The sequence below is a fragment of the Bombyx mandarina genome, chromosome 03 (genome assembly GCF_030267445.1).
Source record: "Bombyx mandarina strain Sakado chromosome 03, ASM3026744v2".
NCBI lineage: Eukaryota > Metazoa > Arthropoda > Insecta > Lepidoptera > Bombycidae > Bombyx > Bombyx mandarina.
Window position 1 is genome coordinate 412,070 of NC_143210.1, and position 19,085 is coordinate 431,154.

The following is a 19,085-nucleotide window of genomic DNA, read 5'->3' on the forward strand; positions in this document are numbered from 1 at the left end:
AAGTTCCGAAGAACAGCATTTGGACTATGATAGGTTGTTAGAGGGTTTTCTTGCTATATGACCAAAATATTGGAACACTCTATATAAGGATTTGGTGGACAAAACAATAAATAAATAAACACATACACAAAAACAATAAATAAATTGCCACCTATCTAGCAATGATCTATCCAGTTTCTTTAGCGACCTTCGAATATAATAATAACAAACGGATAGCCCTTTTAAATTGTCACGTAGTTGCGTTGATGATCATTACAACTGTGAGAAAACATGTCAAATAAACACCTTGTTGTGTAATGTCTAATCATTAAACACAAACAAGTGATAGATAATTACGGGTCGGTGGCAGACAGTAGAACAACTTAGCGTCGAATTAACAATTCACACGTTAAGGACGGCGTTGAGAAATTTATGGCTTTAATAAGTATTTTGTTGAATTCGTGTATTGTATTTATGTCATTTCGAGGTGGGATCCTAATATAACAGGTCCGCCTGTGCGTCAGGACGTAGGTAGAACGAAAACAGAGCAGTAAAGGGTTGTGGCGTATTGGAATTGTTGAAGAAATCGAAAACAGGTCATTTATTAATCTTTGTTAAAAAAAAAACGCTAATAATTAGCGAGCAAAATAAGAGGCCCAATTAAGATGTCGTCTATCATTCCAGCCCATATAAACCATGACAACTTTTGAACTATCTTATTTAAGGCTTTGATGTAAGATTTATTTTAATAAAAATATCCTGTATTATGAGAAAACAATTAAAAAAATAGCTTTCATAAAAAAAATAAAAAAATAAAAATAATGAAATAAAAAAGTATAGTTTTTATTTTATTAATATTTTTTTGTTATTTTGTGAAAAAGATATTGAATAAAATGTATCATAAGTTGATTTTCTACATTATTAGCTTTCAAATGACACCTCTTTCGTCTTCCTAAGACGTCTAAATCGGTAGCAATGATTACATCAGTGCAAGTAGTGAAGTCGACGTGGCCTAAATGATAAGACGTTCGGTACATTCGTACAGACCTTCAGACCTTCAATTTAAATAAAATCAAAATACACAAAATCATTTGCACAACAGCTATACGCAACAGCTGTATGAAGTGGAAAAGTTTGCAAATAAAATACTTTTCTTTTTATTCTAACAATAAACAGGAGGCTCCATGATCATTCTGTTCCGGGCTAACTTCTAAGTATTTATGTTCGTAAAAATCTGTTATGACGCCATTAGCAAAAGTTTGAAAAGAAAAATACTTTTGTTTAGAAATTACCTCCCAAAAATGAGAAGCAATAACTCAGAGGTCCGAGTTTACTTTGAACATTTATGTTTTGTTTTCTAAAGCGCCTATGTTTTTATCAATATCAGTAATTTTATTTGGTAAAATGAATGTTAATGTTTTAATGAAGTGTGTATTTTTTTCTGAACGCTTAGAGGAAGATGAGTTAAGCAATTAACCAATGGTAGTATTTTCTCCAGTTTTCGGGAGTCCTATATATTTTGAAACCTATTTATTTTCAATTATTTCCATCGGACGTACCGAGTAGTTAGTTACTCGTATTTACCGACAAATTATATTCTTTGAACAAATCGGTGGGTCTATTAATATATATATTTCACGCAGCTGCAAAATATTTGAAACGCCGCAAATATTAACATGAAAACACTAACCGCGAGATGATGATGACAGCTTTGGAATGAGCTCCCCTCCACGGTGTTTCCCGAGCGCTATGACATATCCGTCTTCAAACGAGGCTTGCAGAGAGTGTTAAGCGGTAGGCAGCGGCTTGACTCTGCCTCTGGCATTGCTGACGTTCATGAGCGACGGTAACTACTTACCATCAGATGGGCCGTCTGCTCGTCTGTCTACTCGGGCAATAAATAAAAAAAGATAATGAGCTGCTCGGATCGTCATTGGATTAGCGCCAAACTGAACCGAAGCCCTAAAACTGAATATTTAGAGTTTCTTTTGCAGCGAACAATATGAAGTTCTGGCAGTCAATTCGAGAGTTTGGTCTGGAGTACTGCGACCTTCCAACTACACTGCAGAATGTAGCCAGCCTGCTACGAGCTATCACCCTGAATATCGACAGTCGTCATACCACCCGTACGCTATGCCAGATGTTTTTATTTATTTATTTTTTATTGTTTAGGTGAGTGGATGAGCTTACGGCCCACCTGATATTAAATGGTTACCGGAGCCCATAGACATCTATAACGTAAATGCCGCCATCTACCTTGAGATATGAGTTCTAAGGTATTTATAGTATAACGGCTACCCCACTCTTCAAACCGAAACACATTACTGCTTCATGGCAGAAATAGGCAGGCTGGTAGTACTTACCCGTGTGGGCTCACAAGACGTCCTACCACCAGTAATTACGCTAATTATAATTAATTGTTAAAACTCACAGCCCGTCTAGTAGTTATTACAGAGCCCCACAAGCATGATGTTATTACATTAAGTGTTAAACGGTGACCGAAACCCAGGCAGCATACTGAGCGCTGCTGCCCAACTTTAGATATAAGATTGAAGTCTCAGTCGCAGGGGTAGAACGTACTTCGTTTGGGTTTACACTTGTTAACTATGATTAAACCAAAGAAATTAAATAAAAACCCTTTTTTATCTTTTAGGAATTCCATTCATCTGCTACGTAATGACAGTTGTAATAACACTGTCATATTTCTACGTGTTCCTGGTCTCGATGGCGTGGTTCGTGTTCGTGAGGAGTGCTGAAACTAGAGACTACCTCGCTGCCATGGTGGTGCTCTCCTTGGGCATATCCAGCGAGATCGGCACTTTGAAATTCTTCTACACTTTTATTTATATGTTAGTTGTGTTGGGTTTATTATGGCCAGTTTTACTTTTGGATCATATCCCGTCCAAATGTATAGCTGTCTCTGCACTGACGGTGATCAAAACTGCGCTGTGTAGAATTTCGATTGTGTTTCTATAGTCCTTGGTCCATAGACTGTAGCTCTATCTACTACTTTGAGCCTCCACATTCCGTATTAACAAACAAAACTATATTTTTATGGCACTTCCTTTTTTGTTTTTTTTTTCGAGTCAATGAGTTGACCTACTTTTACTTACTTTTATTTTTGTGTCCATGCAGAAAGAAAGTCCAACGAATTGTGCGAGAATATTTGGAGTGCGATCACATGGTGGTCCCTGGGAGCAGGTTCGCCGATAAGGTCCTCAAGACGATGAGAAACGTGAAGAAGAGAGCCATCCTGTACTGGGTGGTCGTCATCGGCAATGGAGTCGTCTACGTCACCAAACCGCTCTTCATGTCAGGAAGACACCACATGGAAGACCGCTATATTGTTTATGGTTAGATTTGTTCCTTGACAAGCATTGACGACTCCCACAATGAAAAAAATAAGAATTATAATAAACACATATTCTAATAAAATGAAAAATTAGACATAGGGACAGTTTCATAATGGCCAGAGTGTATTTAGTACAAGGTCCCTTAGTATATCATCGTCAATAAAATAATTCAACGCCCTTAATTCTCTACTAACAAAGTGTGGGTAGTATTGGGGAGTATTGGTAGTAGTGGAGAGACATCGTAAGCTTCTTTCTTGCAACACGTACACACGCGTGCTGTAAAATTGTATGCCTTAAGTTTTGTAATCACTCAAGATTGGATATATCTCCAACAGAGAGCTATTTATTTACTTATTAAGTTTACCAAAACATTTGCAAGATATTAAAGGTAGGTTAAGTAGCTTTTTGCAACAGCTACAAATCGTTGCCAAACAACGGAATGTATCCGTTTCCGGAGCATAGGCTTGTGAGTCGCGAGATAGCCCGATGCGTCGGAGAGTTGGCGGTGTGCTGAGAACGCGCGTGCGAGGTACTAAGAAGCTGTCGTAGGCGACGTTCCCCCACTCCTACGTCCACGCATATTAAGTAGGCACATACATAAATGCACTGATTCCAGTGCAGTGGACTTATCAACTTTTTTGCAATAGCTGATACTACTGACATGCTAAGTTACAGGACCCCATCTAGTGGGATCTTAATAAACACCTCCGAACCGTGTAACTATTACAGTTTAGTTGATCTGGTTGGTTTACTGCAGGCTTGGAACCAATGTTCGAGTCACCAAACTACGAGGTAGCCTACTTCCTCATGATGTTCGGGTTATGCTTCATCTGTTACCCACCGGCCAACGTCACAGTCTTTCTGATAGTAGTGGTCGGATACACCGAAGCTCAGATGATAGCGTTGGGCGAGGAAATGCTCCGAATCTGGGAAGATGCTGTGGCTCATTACAATAACAAGTACCACACTGTCGGTGCCTTAACCAATAGTAGCGAAAAGAATAAAATCACCAATCAATACGTTAAGTTTCGTCTCACTGAGATCATTAAGATGCACACAACTAACATTCAGTTATTAAGGCAGGTCGAATTTGTGTTCCGCAGCGCAATTGCTATGGGTTATGTATTCCTAGTACTCGGTCTCATTGCTGAACTCTTAGGAGGACTGGAGAACACCTACCTGCAGATACCCTTTGCGCTTATCCAAGTGTTAGTGGACTGCTACACGGGCCAAAAAGTAATGGATGCGAGTTCGTTGTTCGAGCAAGCTGTTTACGATTGCAAATGGGAGAACTTTGATAAATCGAATATGAAAACGGTCCTTTTGATTCTCCAGAACTCGCAAAAGAGCATGAGGTTGTCTGTAGGAGGCATCACTGTCTTGGGCTTCAGCTGCATGATGTCGGTTATGAAATCTATTTACTCTGCGTATGCTACTCTAAGAACTACCATGAGCTAGGTAATTCTCACGTTTAGAAACTCTGATAACCATTCTACACCTTCTTTACTTTATTGGATTAGTCTAAAATTGTAAAAGTAGTGCTATAAAATGAATTAACATTCGAAGACACATCAGGCACAACGCAAGGAGATTCGCAGATTCTGTTACATTTCGAGAAACACAAGACAAATCTGAAATTTTTTGTAAAATTCGTTGTTACAGAAACAGACCTGCAAGTAGTTTCATTGCTTTAATTAATATAAGAGAAGAGATGAAATCTGTTTCTAATTTGCTTTAAGTCGAGAAGACAGTTGTCCGACACTAACTTTGTGTGCTGAGTAACATTTCTACACTGTTCATGTTTTTTCAGTGAATAAAAGTAGTTACACGATATAATTTTTCTTTCTACCCTTTCATTCTTTAAAATGTACTACTACATATCGTCTTCTCGCAAACTATATAATCTCAAAACTTACTAATTTTACAGGAGAGTGTTTTAAAGATTTAACATATTGTATATTTTTAATAGTAATCATCTTTGCAAGGTTTTTTTTTTATCTGTCTTTTAAAGTAAGATAAAATTATGTATTAGTTTTGTTAATAGTAGTCAAAACATAGGTAAACTAAAAAAAAAATTAGCACTAAACTACGCTCTTTTGACAGTATTTATTAGAAAAAAAACTGATGATTCCGCAAATTAACTCAATTTCGAATATTTTTGGAAATTGTACACTTTTAATGCGAAAAGACGATATGTGTTGAAACTTTTTGAGAAGGTTACATAACAGTTTTATTTTTACCTATCTTTCCTTACGTCGATCGGGTGGGCGATCAAAGGCTCACCCAGGAGGGGTGGGATTTGCTAGCAGCCGCTCGAGTGCCTCCAAAGGTGACCTAACAACTCAAGAGCAGCTGCTTCGCGAATGAACCTACTACCGAATCGCAATCGCAACCCACTGAGAAGATCCGGTTAGATACTCAGCGGGCTGATGCATAGGTTACGTTGCATGGTTATTTGGGGTCCCTAAGCTAGCTCCTAGTGTTAGCGCTGAGGGCTTCTAATACAAGGGTCATTGAATATGATGGATCTGTAACGACTTGTCTAGAGCGTCAACGATGACTGGCTCCTACGTCGGCAGGATTTGGGGACGCGGCTGTATCAGCGACATCAACGATAAGGTGATTATTATAACGCATAGCCTTAACGAAGTAACGTTCTGACGCTGACTTCATGTGTTTGCGGATCGAGTCGAGCCCCAGGACATCGTATAGGTCCACGTTCCTCACGAACCACGGAGCTCCGACGGCTAATATGAAAAAGCAGGGATTGTAGGGATTGGAGGGTGTCTTTGTGTGTGCGGACCGCGTGAGCGAACACCACACTCGGGTAAGTTACGACGGGGAAGTTTTGTGTGATAATAAGTCACTCGTATTTGTAGTAGAAAGTGCTAAGAGTAGGGGATAGCTTAGTGATGAATGGTCTTGAATACAGTCTTAAGCAGATTGATATGCGTAACATTAAGGAAACACTTAACTTCAACTATTTTTAGTTGACGGAATAGTGATGTTGCGCCGACATATATAAAATCTATTATTAGGTATTTGTGATTTTTTCAATAGATCAAAGATTTTAATCTAATCTTTAAAATACTTAAAAACGAGATAAATATAAAAGATCTTTATTAGGAAATCGTTCAGTATCATAATTTAAATGCGTGCGTTGATCCAGGAGCGGAAGGAAGTAACTCTGGCGTGACCACCCGGGAAGCCAATGTTGCAGCCGTTGGCAGAGTGGAATGATACCACACCGATCTGGAAGGCGAAATTAAATTTAACTTGAGTTACCGTCTACAAGTGATCCAACATCACACGATTACACGACTGCAAATAATATTCTTGTACACCGTACCGTAATGTATACCGTATACTGGGCTTCAATTTTTGTGGGTGTAGATGAGCAGACAAATTGATAGCATATATTATAGCACTCATTGTTGCACCAAAATCAGGTTATTATAAGCTAAATATCCCCAGCTTTGAAAAAATGTTCAATTGCTGTAAATAATAGCATTTTTTCTGGGTATGAAACCGAACTTCATCCTCTGGGCCTGATATACTGTCAAGCCATCCGGGTGGTGCCACTGGTGTTCCAAGATACCGCGCGGGGTTAGAACCAGCCTGCCGGATACTTCGCCAACCGGGTATGAAATAATTGCTGTCTTAACTTTGAAACTGATGTTAAGTGCTCACTGGAACCCTTAACACCTTTTTTTGTGTATGCAGTTATCTAACTTGAGACACAACATTGAGCTCTCAACTGCATTATTACAATGCTCCTCAAACAGAAAGGATCGCAGTAATTGTAATGTGGCCTACCCCAGTTATAAAACAATAGCCGTCAGTGCTGCTTACCAAGATACGCTGGCCACTGTGCACCAGCGACACGGGCCCACCAGAGTCCCCACCGCAGGGTCCAACGTTACCCCTGCCGCTGGTGCAGAGAGTCGAGTCTATGATATTGAAGCCATAAACAGTGGAGCAGTCGATATTGTTCACCACTTGCAGGTTCACCTGTCTGAGGACTTGATTGTTGTTGATGTTCTCACCTAAAAACAGGACAAATAGCATCGCTATAGTCAGATGTACACATCATTTAGCACTGAATTGTCTGCGGATTTGGCTGTACCGTTCTCTTTGCTGATCGGTGACGGTCGGAGCCCAGATTAAATGAATAGGTGTAGACGTTAAGTGAATCCGGCTAATTATGGTTTTATTCATATTTTGGATTACGTCAGATGGTAAGGACTTACTATCCCTGGTTACTCCAAAGCCTGCGCACTGAGCCCAGCTACCGACGAAGGAGAGGAACGACTGAGAGCTGTTGGGTATCGCTATACGCTGAATGTTGTCTGAAATAAGTAAATAATTTGTATTTAGTCTTCAAGCCGCTCTATATGGCCTGGTCTGTACGAAGCTGTACCACCGCACAGTCCCGTTCAGGGAATTCACTTTTTTGGATAGAGAGCTTGAATCGCTTACTCATAAATCCATGTGACGAACAATTAATTATAACATTTTTTTTTATTGCTTAGATGGGCGGACGAGCTCACAGCCCACCTAGTGTTAAGTGGTTACTAAAACATTAACGACGTAAATGCGCCACTCACCTTGAGATATAAGTTCTGAAGTATAGTTACAACGGCTATCTCACCCTTCAAACTGAAACGCATTACTTCTTCACGGCAGAAATAGGCAGGGTGGTGGTACCTACCCGCGCGGACTCACAAGAAGTCCTATCACCATATTACAGCATGGACACTGGATATTTGATATGTGTGGAAAAAGTCTTTGGTTATTCCCTTATTAGCAGATATTTTTATTAGAGTTTATTTATTTATTTAGAGAGAGAGAGTTTAACATAAAGTCTCGTATCTAGACGCAATTTAAAATATCAATTCATTTTAAATACACTCACTGTTGAAATTGATACTGGGAACAGTAATGATGGCAATATCATTGTTCAAGTTTCGAGTGTTGAAGCTAGCGTGCATAGCAATGGTTCTGGTTGTGACTCTGGTGCCACCAGAGAAGAGAGTGACGGATCCGAAGACCGCGGTAATTTCAGTACCCTGGTTAGTTCCATCCCACCAGCAGTGAGCTGCTGTCACCAGGCGAGTATTTGTAAGTATAGAGGACCCGCACACTGAGGTCCTCTGATTTTGCAAGAGCACCAATAATCCAGCCTTGAAATGGAATAATGTTATTAATTTCATAAAAATCAAAGGACAGTAGAATGACCGTACAGATGGTCACAGGATGTGCTGCGGCTCTGCTGAAGTTGGTTTCTTCGGACGCAATCGCCAGCGCTACTGAATTAAAGTCTTGAGATAGTAAATAGTTTACGATAGTGTCGTTTTCCCAGAACAAATAGCATGATAGCTAAATTAACACTCTATTATAAATAATTGAAACTTTGGCTTTTAGATTCAAGCATAGCGTGGATAACGGTCTCGCCATGCTCTAAGGCAGTGTGCCTCGACAAATGGTAATTTAACTCTGTTGGATAGAATACGTAGATGTACATGGCCCGTTTATTAAAATCCGGAAACTTATAGAACGAGGAAACAAATAATCAACAGTGCGAATATTGAACCAATTGAAATAAGTCGTGGTGGCATTTACGTTGTTGATGTCCATGAGCAGCGGTCACTACTTAACCCCTGGTGGATCGTAAACTCGTTTAACCATTTAAGCAATAAAATATAAAAAACTGTACACACTGTGCGTGCAATTTGTCTAGAAATTCCTTACTCTTAACAGCTATCGTAGCCCCACCATCACGTCAGATCGGGAAACATGATTTCAGAAGAAGAAGAAGAGAACATGAAAATTCAGTGGTGAATGAAAAAAATGAAAGATCAGTCTGAAATGAGTACTTAATTTATGATAACTCACAAGGAAAGGATGATCCCCTAAGCGTGCAGTGGATCCTCCTGCGATCCTGGTGCCATCAAAGTCCACAGCTTCCTCAATTCGCTTGATACGCTCTGCAGCGGGAATACCTTCAGCCTCGTGGTAGTTGAGGCTGATGGGCTCGAACTCTGGCAGGACGTGTCCTGAAGCCCAGAGGACTTGGCACTAAAATAATTCCAAAATTACTGTCGCGCTTAGTTTCCATATTGGATAACAAACTGTCCACCTTTGAATCACATTGTCATGTGGAGCATTGTAAAGCTAGTGCTACTGTAATAATGACGTAAAGATGTGACGTTAAGAGGTCTAGAAGAGACCTCGACTTCAACTTCATTAGGATCTTTTCTAGTTCAAGGACTACTTGAAGCAACAGCATGAAACAAAGCTCACAATCGACAACTAATTAAAACATAAACTTACCAAAGCAATACAAAGCACAAACAGTTTCATTTCCACAAGAGGTACGAGGCGATGGCAAATTTGTTCATTTATACGAATTATTTATCTGGTGGCATTACGAATCAAAGAGGTCTTATTCTGATTAAACACTAATCTTCGGATTAAGAATTTGTGCCGATTGAGTTCTTATGATTTTAAAGCGTATCAATTAATTGTGATAAAGTAACGACGTACTTGATCACGCGGCTATGTTTCCACGCAGCGGCGCCTACAAGACCTTACTTAGCGATGAGACATGATCCTCGAGTCCTTGACCGAAGTCTGATTGCGCAGGAGGAATAAGCCGTTCATATAACACGACTGGTATCTTAGACTGGCCGTTCTTGAAGAGACCCAAGACTTTGAGACGAGGCGCATCTTTTGAGTTGTCCTGAGCACGTACCTAATATTTTTATAGGTGCTAACAATTGGCAGTTTGTCTATTAAGCTATTTCACGAAGTTTGCGATCGTATATCGACATTTCTATATCAGGTTTCAGTCACTCTATATATATATACAGAGTATCTATCACACGTTACGACGATCGTTATCTCAACTTTGATATTTGAAGTCGTCGTGGTCTAAAGGATAAGACGTCCGATGCATTTGTATGTAGCGATGCACCGGTGTTCGAATCCCGCAGGCGGATACAATTTTTTCTAATCAAATACGTACTCAACAAATGTTCACGATTGACTTCCAAGGTAAACGAATAACATCTTGTAATAAAATTCAAACTCGCAAAATTATAATTTGCGTAATCACTGGTGGTAGGACCTCTTGGGACTCCGCCCGGGTAGGTACCACCACCCCGCCTATTTCCGCCGTGAAGCAGTAATGCGTTTCGGTTCGAAGGGTGGGGTAGCCGTTGTAATTATACTGAGACCTTAGAACTTATATCTATATACTTATTAGGTATCTCGAGGTGGGTGGCGCATTTACGTTGCAGATGTCTATGAGCTCCAGTAACCACTTAACACCAGGCGGGCTGTGAGCTCGTCCATCCATCTAAGCAATAAATAAAAAACTTAGGCCTTAATGTTGTCACTTCCCATAATTTATCCTTGTATTCTAATTGTTCCCGTACCCAACAGCAGCTAGCCACGTTTACTGGCCATAGGAGGTATTATGAGCCCGATAGTGCATATTAATAAAATAGGGGTTACAGTATGAAATTGCCCTTTTACTGTAATAGGTACTTCGAATTGACATAGAACCTTCATGGTTTGAGATTTTTTAATGAATCTTTTTTCAAATGGTACCTACTTATGAGGTTCTTCTTTTAAAAAATGTGCAACATTCGATTATCGACTTTCGGTTTTTTTTTTATTCAGCTTAGACAAGAAAGATGGATACTTCAAAAATTCGTGTGATTTTTGAATACGAGTTCCGACGCGGAACTAACACTGTAGAAACAGCTCGCAATAACAATGTTGCGTTTGGAGAGGGGACTGCTAATGAACGCACCGTGCGATTTTGATTTAAAAGCTTTCGTGATGGAAATTTTGATTTGAAGAACGAACCACGTGGAAGACCACCCACACACGTGAATAACAATGAATTGAAAGATATGGTGGAAGCCGATCCGAGCCCAACTACCCAAGAATTAGTGGTATGCTTTAACGTTACCTGAAAAGTCAAATCATGAGGCACCCCACGAATTAACTGATCTGCAGAACGAAACGCGTGTTGAAACTTGCCTTGTTGAATTGATACAGAAATGAAGAAATATTGGATCGAATTGTGACTTATGATGAAAAGTGGATTCTTTACGAAAGCAGTAAGCGAAAAATTGCAATGGCTGACCCCAGGCCAAACGCCGCAACAGTGTCCTAAAGCAAAGCTACAACGGCAGATGTCTACTGTGCCGAATTCCGAACAATGATAGCAAAACTTGCTTTTTTTCCTACCTAATCTGATAGCCTTGAGAGGCTATTTTAGCGCAACGTTAACTAGTAGGTGAGCTCACGGGGCTCAAACCTGACAACCTTGCTAATACGAACCCTAGAAAGAGCCGTGCTTCGCAGAATCTACCACCGGATCGGAAACGCGACCCACTGAGAAGATCCGGCGAGAAACTCAGTGGGCTGTGTCTGTGCAAAACTTGCAGTGAAACAGCCCCGACTCATGAATCGATCTTCACCATTATTGGCTCCATGATAACGCGAGAGCTCATACAGCACGAGAAACCGTTTTAACTCTACAGGAACTGCAATTAGAAACCATTTGTCACTCTCCGTATTCGCCAGATCTTGCTCCAACGGACTAGGTACCATATTTTTTCTCCTACCTACGCCGAAAGTTCGGTTTTCGTCCCGCTGTACAGGGAAGAAAGTCTTAACTTTTTCTCCCTGGGTACTGACAAGTGCGCATGCGCGTTAGTGTCTACGTCTGCTCTCACGCACCTAAAAATCTCCGCTATTGTTGTGCTCGGGTAATTTGCAATGTTGTGTTTAGTGTAAAAGTAAAATAAACAAAAGGCAATAAAATTTAATAGTGAAGTATTAAACAAAGATGAGTTCATCAGACAGTTCTTATTCAATTTGTAGTAGTTTATTTAAAAATTAAAAAAACAGTTAAATTGTTTTTTTTATGAGTGTCCCCCCTGCCCCCGTCAGGGCTTCGCCCCTGGACCCCGTCTCGGTACCTACGGGTGCTAAGTTTTTTACAATGTCGAATTTTCGGCCTGGTACTAGAAAAAATAGTATGCGCACCGCGGGAAAAAAGTAGGACATATCATCCCGCGTGTTAGCCAATTTTACACGTACGTACTATTTCGTGATTTGGACAAATTTCTACGTGATAAAAAGTTTTCTTCCCAGGAGGCAGTACAAAATGCTTTCACACGGCTTGTTGTTGTTGTAGAATCTAGATTACCAGAATTCTATGGCAAAGGCATAAATTACCTTCCTATAAGATGGCAGCAATGTATAAATAATAATGGTAGATATTTTGATAAAATAAATATGTTAAATAAATAAAAGAACTAATTTCTGTTTTTCGGAAATTTCATACTTAAGCCCCTACTATTATTAATGTATACTAATATTATAAAGAGGAAAGATTTGTTTGTTTGTTTGTATTGAATAGGCTCCGAAACTACTGAACCGATTTGAAAAATTCTTTCAGTATTTGGAAGCTACACTATTCCCGAGTGACATAGGCTATATTCTTTTCTTTTTTTTAAAACAGGGATCCTTGCTAAAACTCCAATAATGTAGCCCAAGGTTATTCAAAACTATCTTTATAATTTTCTTTTTTTAGTAAGCTGACGGATATAGAAGGGTTGATTGTATGTGTAATAAGATTGTTAATTTGGTTGTTTTTATATTAAAGACCCGAGCGAAGCTGGAGCGGGCCGCTAGTATGATATAAGTGTCAATCCTCCAAGAACTCCAGATAAAGACGAGGCTTTCTACCATCTGCCTACGTAGAGTTCTGGAATACTTTGGCCACACATTGCCAGAAATTATGTCGGCATCTTGGAGTCACTGGCTAAGTGCACAGAAAAAGACCACGTGGTATAAGTCAGACACGTTGGACTGACCAGATTCGCACTAACTACTCTCGAGAGCAAAGTTCACGATGCTCTACAGTCGGCGGTAGATTGAAACGAATGGCTTAAAATGATCCACAGTAATCACTTGTTGCGAGCATGTGGCCGCGACCTTCAGCGTTGAGGGAACCGAAGCGAGGAGGAGGATGAGTGCATATTAATACCGTACCCTTTGCTGTGTGAGGCTGTCTAAGATATGTAATAGAGACGTATAAAAAAGATGTTGAGTCTTCTGCGTCACTTTGTATAACATCTATGTATATAATCACTCAGCTTTTTTTTTCCTACCTAAGCTGAGAGCCTTGAGAGGCTATATCAGCGTAGCCTTAACTAGTAGGTGAGCTCACGGGGCTCAAATCTGATGACGTTGCTAACACAAACCCTAGCAAGAGCCGTGCTTCGCAGAATCTACCATCGGATCGGGAACGCGACCCACTGAGAAGATCCGGCGAGAAACTCAGTGGGCTGTGTCTGAAGATTAATTTACTCGTCGAGCCCTTCGTCGCAAGCGATGGGTTCGACGAGAACGATGACCGGTGCTTGAGGTACCTAAAAGCACCGTTAATGGATCGGGCGGATCCCAAATGACGTGCTTGGGGCGACGTCGACTGCTTTCCATTCTGTTCGCAGGACCGGGAATGTAGTTACCGGCGGTCACGATGAGAGGGTTCTCGTGTCGTGCCGCTTTAGTTAAGTGGCACATCGATGCCGACTGAAGATACTTACTGATGGATTCTAACACCCGTATCTTTAGACGTTTCGTAAAATAGTCCTCCACTCTTAACTCATCCGATGATGCTCGAGAATTCCCTCCAAACTTACTCGAGTTTGGTATTTTTAGTCGACCATTACAATATTCCTCAACTGTCCTCGAGTGAGGTAATAATGATGAAAATTTGATCAAGCTAGCATCAAACCCATAGAGTTCTGTAGTCTATGGTCATTGTTTAATGTCAAAGTCAAGCTGCCGCTGTCTGTTTGACACTAGATGAACTTGTTTGATGTTTTGGTTGCTGAGTTATTCGTAAATATGTGTGCGTGCGGTAAATCTGAAAGTGTATTATTTATTTTCTAACCTATTATTATTTTAGATTTCGGATCCGGCTTTGTATTTTTATTCGCCGCTTTTATGTGATTTTGGTTGCATCGTGTTGTTGAAGTGCTTTTCCACAACCACCAGTTTATTATTATATAAATAAAACTTATAATCGCATTGACTTTATTTATCAGGTAGTAACCAAAATATGACTCTTATGTAGGTAAATAAAATAAAGAGTTTCAAATGTCTAACCTGGAACTATTTACTTTATTAATAAATATTATCAAACTTAAAATATCAAAATATGCGCGAATCATGCACAGATCCAGGCCATTGCACAACAATATCATATATTTCCATTTGCGGTCCACATACTATTTGGACATCGATAGAAAACCAACCTTGAGGAACGTTCAAGGTACGTCGCGACGTACCTTAACTTGACAGTTCGGTCACTTCACTCCGGTTAGGAAAATTTTCCAAGGACGTTTGAGTGGAGTTTATTTTTACGACTAATCATACCAAAACGCGCGTTGGAGGTTGAGTCGAGTCGAGTTACGCTCGTGTGAACGACTAAAGATACGGGTGTTAGTCCAGGTCGTCATGGAGGTGAATCACTCAGCGCAACGTGGACCGTGAACATGTAATAATTACATATAATTGTATATGTCATTGTGGATATTAATGACATTGGTGACGATTTAAGCGGCTTGCGGCCCAACGTGATACGATTGAAAGACTTCCTTATCGCAGAAATAACGTCATATGATTTTTGTTTAATCGAATTATGTTAAAACACTGAAGCACAATGATTGGTGAGGTATAAGATGGATTAAAGGGTTTTAATTGTTAATACTGAAATGATTGATTTATATGATTGATTATTTTGGAGTGAAAACCTGCAATGAACGTAATGTCGCTTGTAATCGAGTCATATATAAATATACGATCTAAGACCCTGATTCCGGACTCTTGACGCATCGCATCAATCCTTCATCGAGAAGACACAGCTTACTTACTAAAAGGTGCATACCATTGATACTCATCAATGGCTTACTCAAGCACAACAGTTGATCATCTACCACTTATCATAAGTTTGCCATTACTTCTTTCAGTCGACTGGTACTCCTTTTACACCATTATCTACATCACTCAGAGAGAGATTTTAGCTCAGAAATTAACCTGGCGCCACGGACTCTAATTACGTTGTGAATGCGGGTCATGCCGTGAAATGTCTCTATTTTATTAGTACAGCTGTCTACCTTAATATCCCTACCTAATCGTTAGTAGCCTAAGAGGTTATTTAAACTACGCGCGGTCGGGTAAGTGAGCTCACGGGCTCAATCTGAGAAAAATTGCTAACACTAGTCTTAGCAAGAGCAGTGCTTCGCAGAATCTACCACCGGATCCTAATCGCCACCCACTGAGAAGATCGGCGAGAAACTCAGCGGGTTGTGTCTATGGACTAGTTCGCTCGTCGAACTCTTCTTCGTATGACCGGTGCTTGAGGGGCCTAAAAGCACTGAGAGTTAATCCAAAGGATCTGACAAGACATGTTTCGGGCGACCGTAGCTTTGCGTTGCCCTGTCGTCTGGGTCCGAATTAGTGGGTTATGGTGTCGCGCCGCTTTGTCGAAGTAGCGCTTTGTTGATCTACCGCTACCTTAAGATACGTAGTTACGTATCGGTTCTAAATTTGGATCGCCGTGAATGCTGGCCGCGTGAACGAACACTACACTTGCATAGGTCATAACGGAACGTTACGTTACGGAGCCATACTTTAGCTATGAATAGCTAATACCCCAACAAACCATCACTGAAGTCGGATAGTGCCCACGTTGCACTCTATCGACTAATTGGGAAGCTTCCTTAGAGTTTTGAGCATAAGTACGGCCATTTTGTTTGTTAAAATGTTGCTCAATTGTAAAAAAATTCTCATCCGTAAACAATTTTTTTCTATGACCTCCCTTTGCGTACCGCTTTAGTAGTTGTTTCGATTTTACTACCATTTTTAATTATCTTTTAAATTATCAGTTATGAATTGACCAGTACGTCTCTTATAGGCTGCAAGTCCTAAGTCATCTTTTAAAATACGCGACGTGGTTCTAGGTGCTATCTTCATCTTCCGAGATAAAATATTTTGCTTTCGAAAAGGATTTCTTCAAATTCGTTCCCTTACTGCTTTGACCACCTTTTTCGTACGAACACTACGTGGACGGCCAGATCTTTTTCTGTCACAAGCAGAAGAGGTCTCATTGCAGCTAATAATAGTCCGGTACACAAACATTTTACTAATACCAATCGTATGGAGAGTTTTAAAAATTGCATTCGGTTCCATACTTACTTTGTGTAATGCAATCACAGCGATTCGGTTTTCTTTATCACCCCACTCCATTTTAATATCGCAATGTATTGGCGCCAAAATGAGAAAACTCAATGAGCAATCATATAAAAATGACAGATTCCAAATTCAAAAATGTAATCTTTTGTTTATTTTTAATTGTAACAGTATTTATGGCCAGACTAAGTATATAAATAGTAATGGTGAAAGAGTAAAGTCTTGCGGGACTCCAGCCGAGATTTAACGGGGAGAGAACCGATTCCTTCAACTCGCTACCGAAGCGAACGGTATGTTAAGACGTCTTGTATGATGAGCACGCGAATGTCTGTTAGTCCCATGGTGTACAGTTCTGTCTATCATTGAAACCGAAATGCGCGACTGCTCCTATTTTTTGTTTATTTGCCCACTGTTCCTGAGTAAAACACAGAGAAGTATCACAAGAGTATCAGAGGACGATCCCTCAGAGCCAAGTATTGAATGCAATGAAAATTAACTCAGTAATGTTTATTATTGCTCAGGTACGAGCTCACAGCCCACCTGGTGTTAAGTGGTTCCTGGAGCCCATAGACATCTACAACGTAAATACGCCACTCACCTTGAGATATAAGTTCTAAGATCCCCACATTGATATAATTTTGTTTCTATATAAATCACTTGTGCGAAATAAAAGGCTTTTTCATTTATTATTTTATTTTTGACTACTTACAATGCCGAAAACCTGCAAAACTCTACGGAGTTCCGGTATGGAAAACCGAGGGAGAAGTGTAGCTGCTGCCGTGCGCTTTTATGCTCCACGATTCCAGCTTTCATATGGGTCCGAGTCGACAGATGAAATTCAGTACATAGTGTTTCAGAAATTAAGTCGATTCAGGTGTCACCAAATATTACCTACTTAAAATTTTTAAAAGTCGATGCTTAGCTAAGCTAGAATAAGATTCATTAAAACAAAAATGCTTGTGTGTTGGCTGTGTGCAGACTTTTTGGCGGGAACGCGAGGTTTTGAAGTTTTGTAAACTGTTTTATTTTGTCAATTTGGTATTTTTATAGTTTAATCTGGTTTATTAGCCGTTGTGTATCTGTGAAAGTGCACAAATCTGTGGAAATTAAATGATCTTGTTGGACTTGCTTCTTTCAAAAAGCTTATTAAATTCTTAGTAAGTTTAAACGATTTTACTAAGAGATGTGATATAGTGAGATTTGTCTCATCTCAACTCATTCTAATTAATTTGTTTTCGTTCAGGTCCGTTTAATTTTTTGTTAAAAGTTTGGCTTTTTAAAACAATTAACTTGGCTGTATAGGCTCTGTTGTCTTTTTGTGTAATGGGCAAATAAAAAAAAATTTCTGTCTAGCTCTGTAGTGTAGAGATGAGAATCATACCAAAAAAAACGATATTGAATTTGCTCGGAATCGAAGTATCGAGTTGAAGAGAGACTAAGAATTTAAATTTTTTGAACTATTTGTGTTTTTCGGTTTTTCTCGATTCGATTTCGAACCTCTTGATTTTTTTTGCGCTGAGGCTTGGTTTCTGAAATTTCTGCAGACCGCAAACGCATTGACACCTTTGAGATGTGGTGCTGGACAAGGATGCTCCGTATTCCGTTGACTTTTTTTTTTTGGAGTTTACTCCTTTAGAATCGATTTACATATATAGGCCCGGGGTATGAAAATTATGGGGACCAAAATCGTACTAGCATGTCACACGAAATGCGTTATGCGCATTTCGTGTGACATGCTAGTACATGCGCCGGCAGTCCGCCACAAAGCCTCGTACTGATCGCGCGTTTCTCTCATTATTGTATTTTCATATATTTGTTAGTCGTTTGTTTTGTGTCTCGTTAATTTGTTAATAATCTGTAGTGTATCGTGTTGTCGTAATATAGAACTATTTCTCGTATTGTTTCGTTTAATTTTTTATATCCAGTAAACTCCAGTCGTGCGTCGGAGCGGACACACACACTTTTTTTTTTTTATCCTACATATACTTGTGAGACTATTTCAGCCCTAACGTTTGTAGGTGAGCTCGCGGGGCTCAACCGGAGAGTTGCTAACACTGACCCTAGCAAGAGCAGTGCTTCGCAGAATCTACCACCGGATCGGAAACGCGACCCACTGAAAAGATCCGGCGAGAAACTCAGTGGGCTGTGTCTATGGGTTAGTTCGCTCGTCGAGCCCTTCGTCGCAAGCGACGGGTTCGACGAGGACGGTGACCGGGGTCCGTTGACAGCATTTCGGACTAACGTATTAATTTTGCAAGAACTCAAAATCTCCTCGCGGCTGTCATCCGACTGTTTTCGTCAACACGGAAGTATGGAAGCAATCAGGAGAGGCTCCTCGTGACAAGTAAGGTGGATGAGAAAAGCCTGGGGGGCGCAGCCCAATACGTTGGTTTCGACATTTCACAACGCCTTCCACACTGCCAGAGACAAGAATAGATGGAGAAAGATCTTGTGTGTGAAGGTGATACA

General features: G+C 40.1%; 2 protein-coding genes across 2 annotated transcripts; one reads left to right on the forward strand and one right to left on the reverse strand.

Moving 5' to 3' along the window:
• Nucleotides 1-263: 263 nt before the first annotated feature.
• Nucleotides 264-5,168, forward strand: Or-35 (olfactory receptor 35). Its single transcript, XM_089738902.1, has 5 exons — nucleotides 264-575; nucleotides 1,974-2,105; nucleotides 2,633-2,828; nucleotides 3,115-3,332; nucleotides 4,090-5,168. Exons 2-5 carry the CDS (start codon nucleotides 1,982-1,984, stop codon nucleotides 4,788-4,790), a joined length of 1,239 nt encoding a protein of 412 aa, XP_089595028.1. The 5' UTR covers nucleotides 264-575; nucleotides 1,974-1,981; the 3' UTR covers nucleotides 4,791-5,168.
• A 1,267-nt stretch (nucleotides 5,169-6,435) lies between these two features.
• LOC149503228 (epithelial serine protease) lies at nucleotides 6,436-9,824 on the reverse strand. The gene is made up of 6 exons (XM_089738293.1): nucleotides 9,666-9,824; nucleotides 9,228-9,410; nucleotides 8,248-8,515; nucleotides 7,583-7,681; nucleotides 7,185-7,378; nucleotides 6,436-6,584 (listed from the first exon to the last, which is right to left on the reverse strand). Exons 1-6 carry the CDS (start codon nucleotides 9,693-9,695, stop codon nucleotides 6,480-6,482), a joined length of 879 nt encoding a protein of 292 aa, XP_089594419.1. The 5' UTR covers nucleotides 9,696-9,824; the 3' UTR covers nucleotides 6,436-6,479.
• Between the last annotated feature and the right edge of the window lie 9,261 nt (nucleotides 9,825-19,085).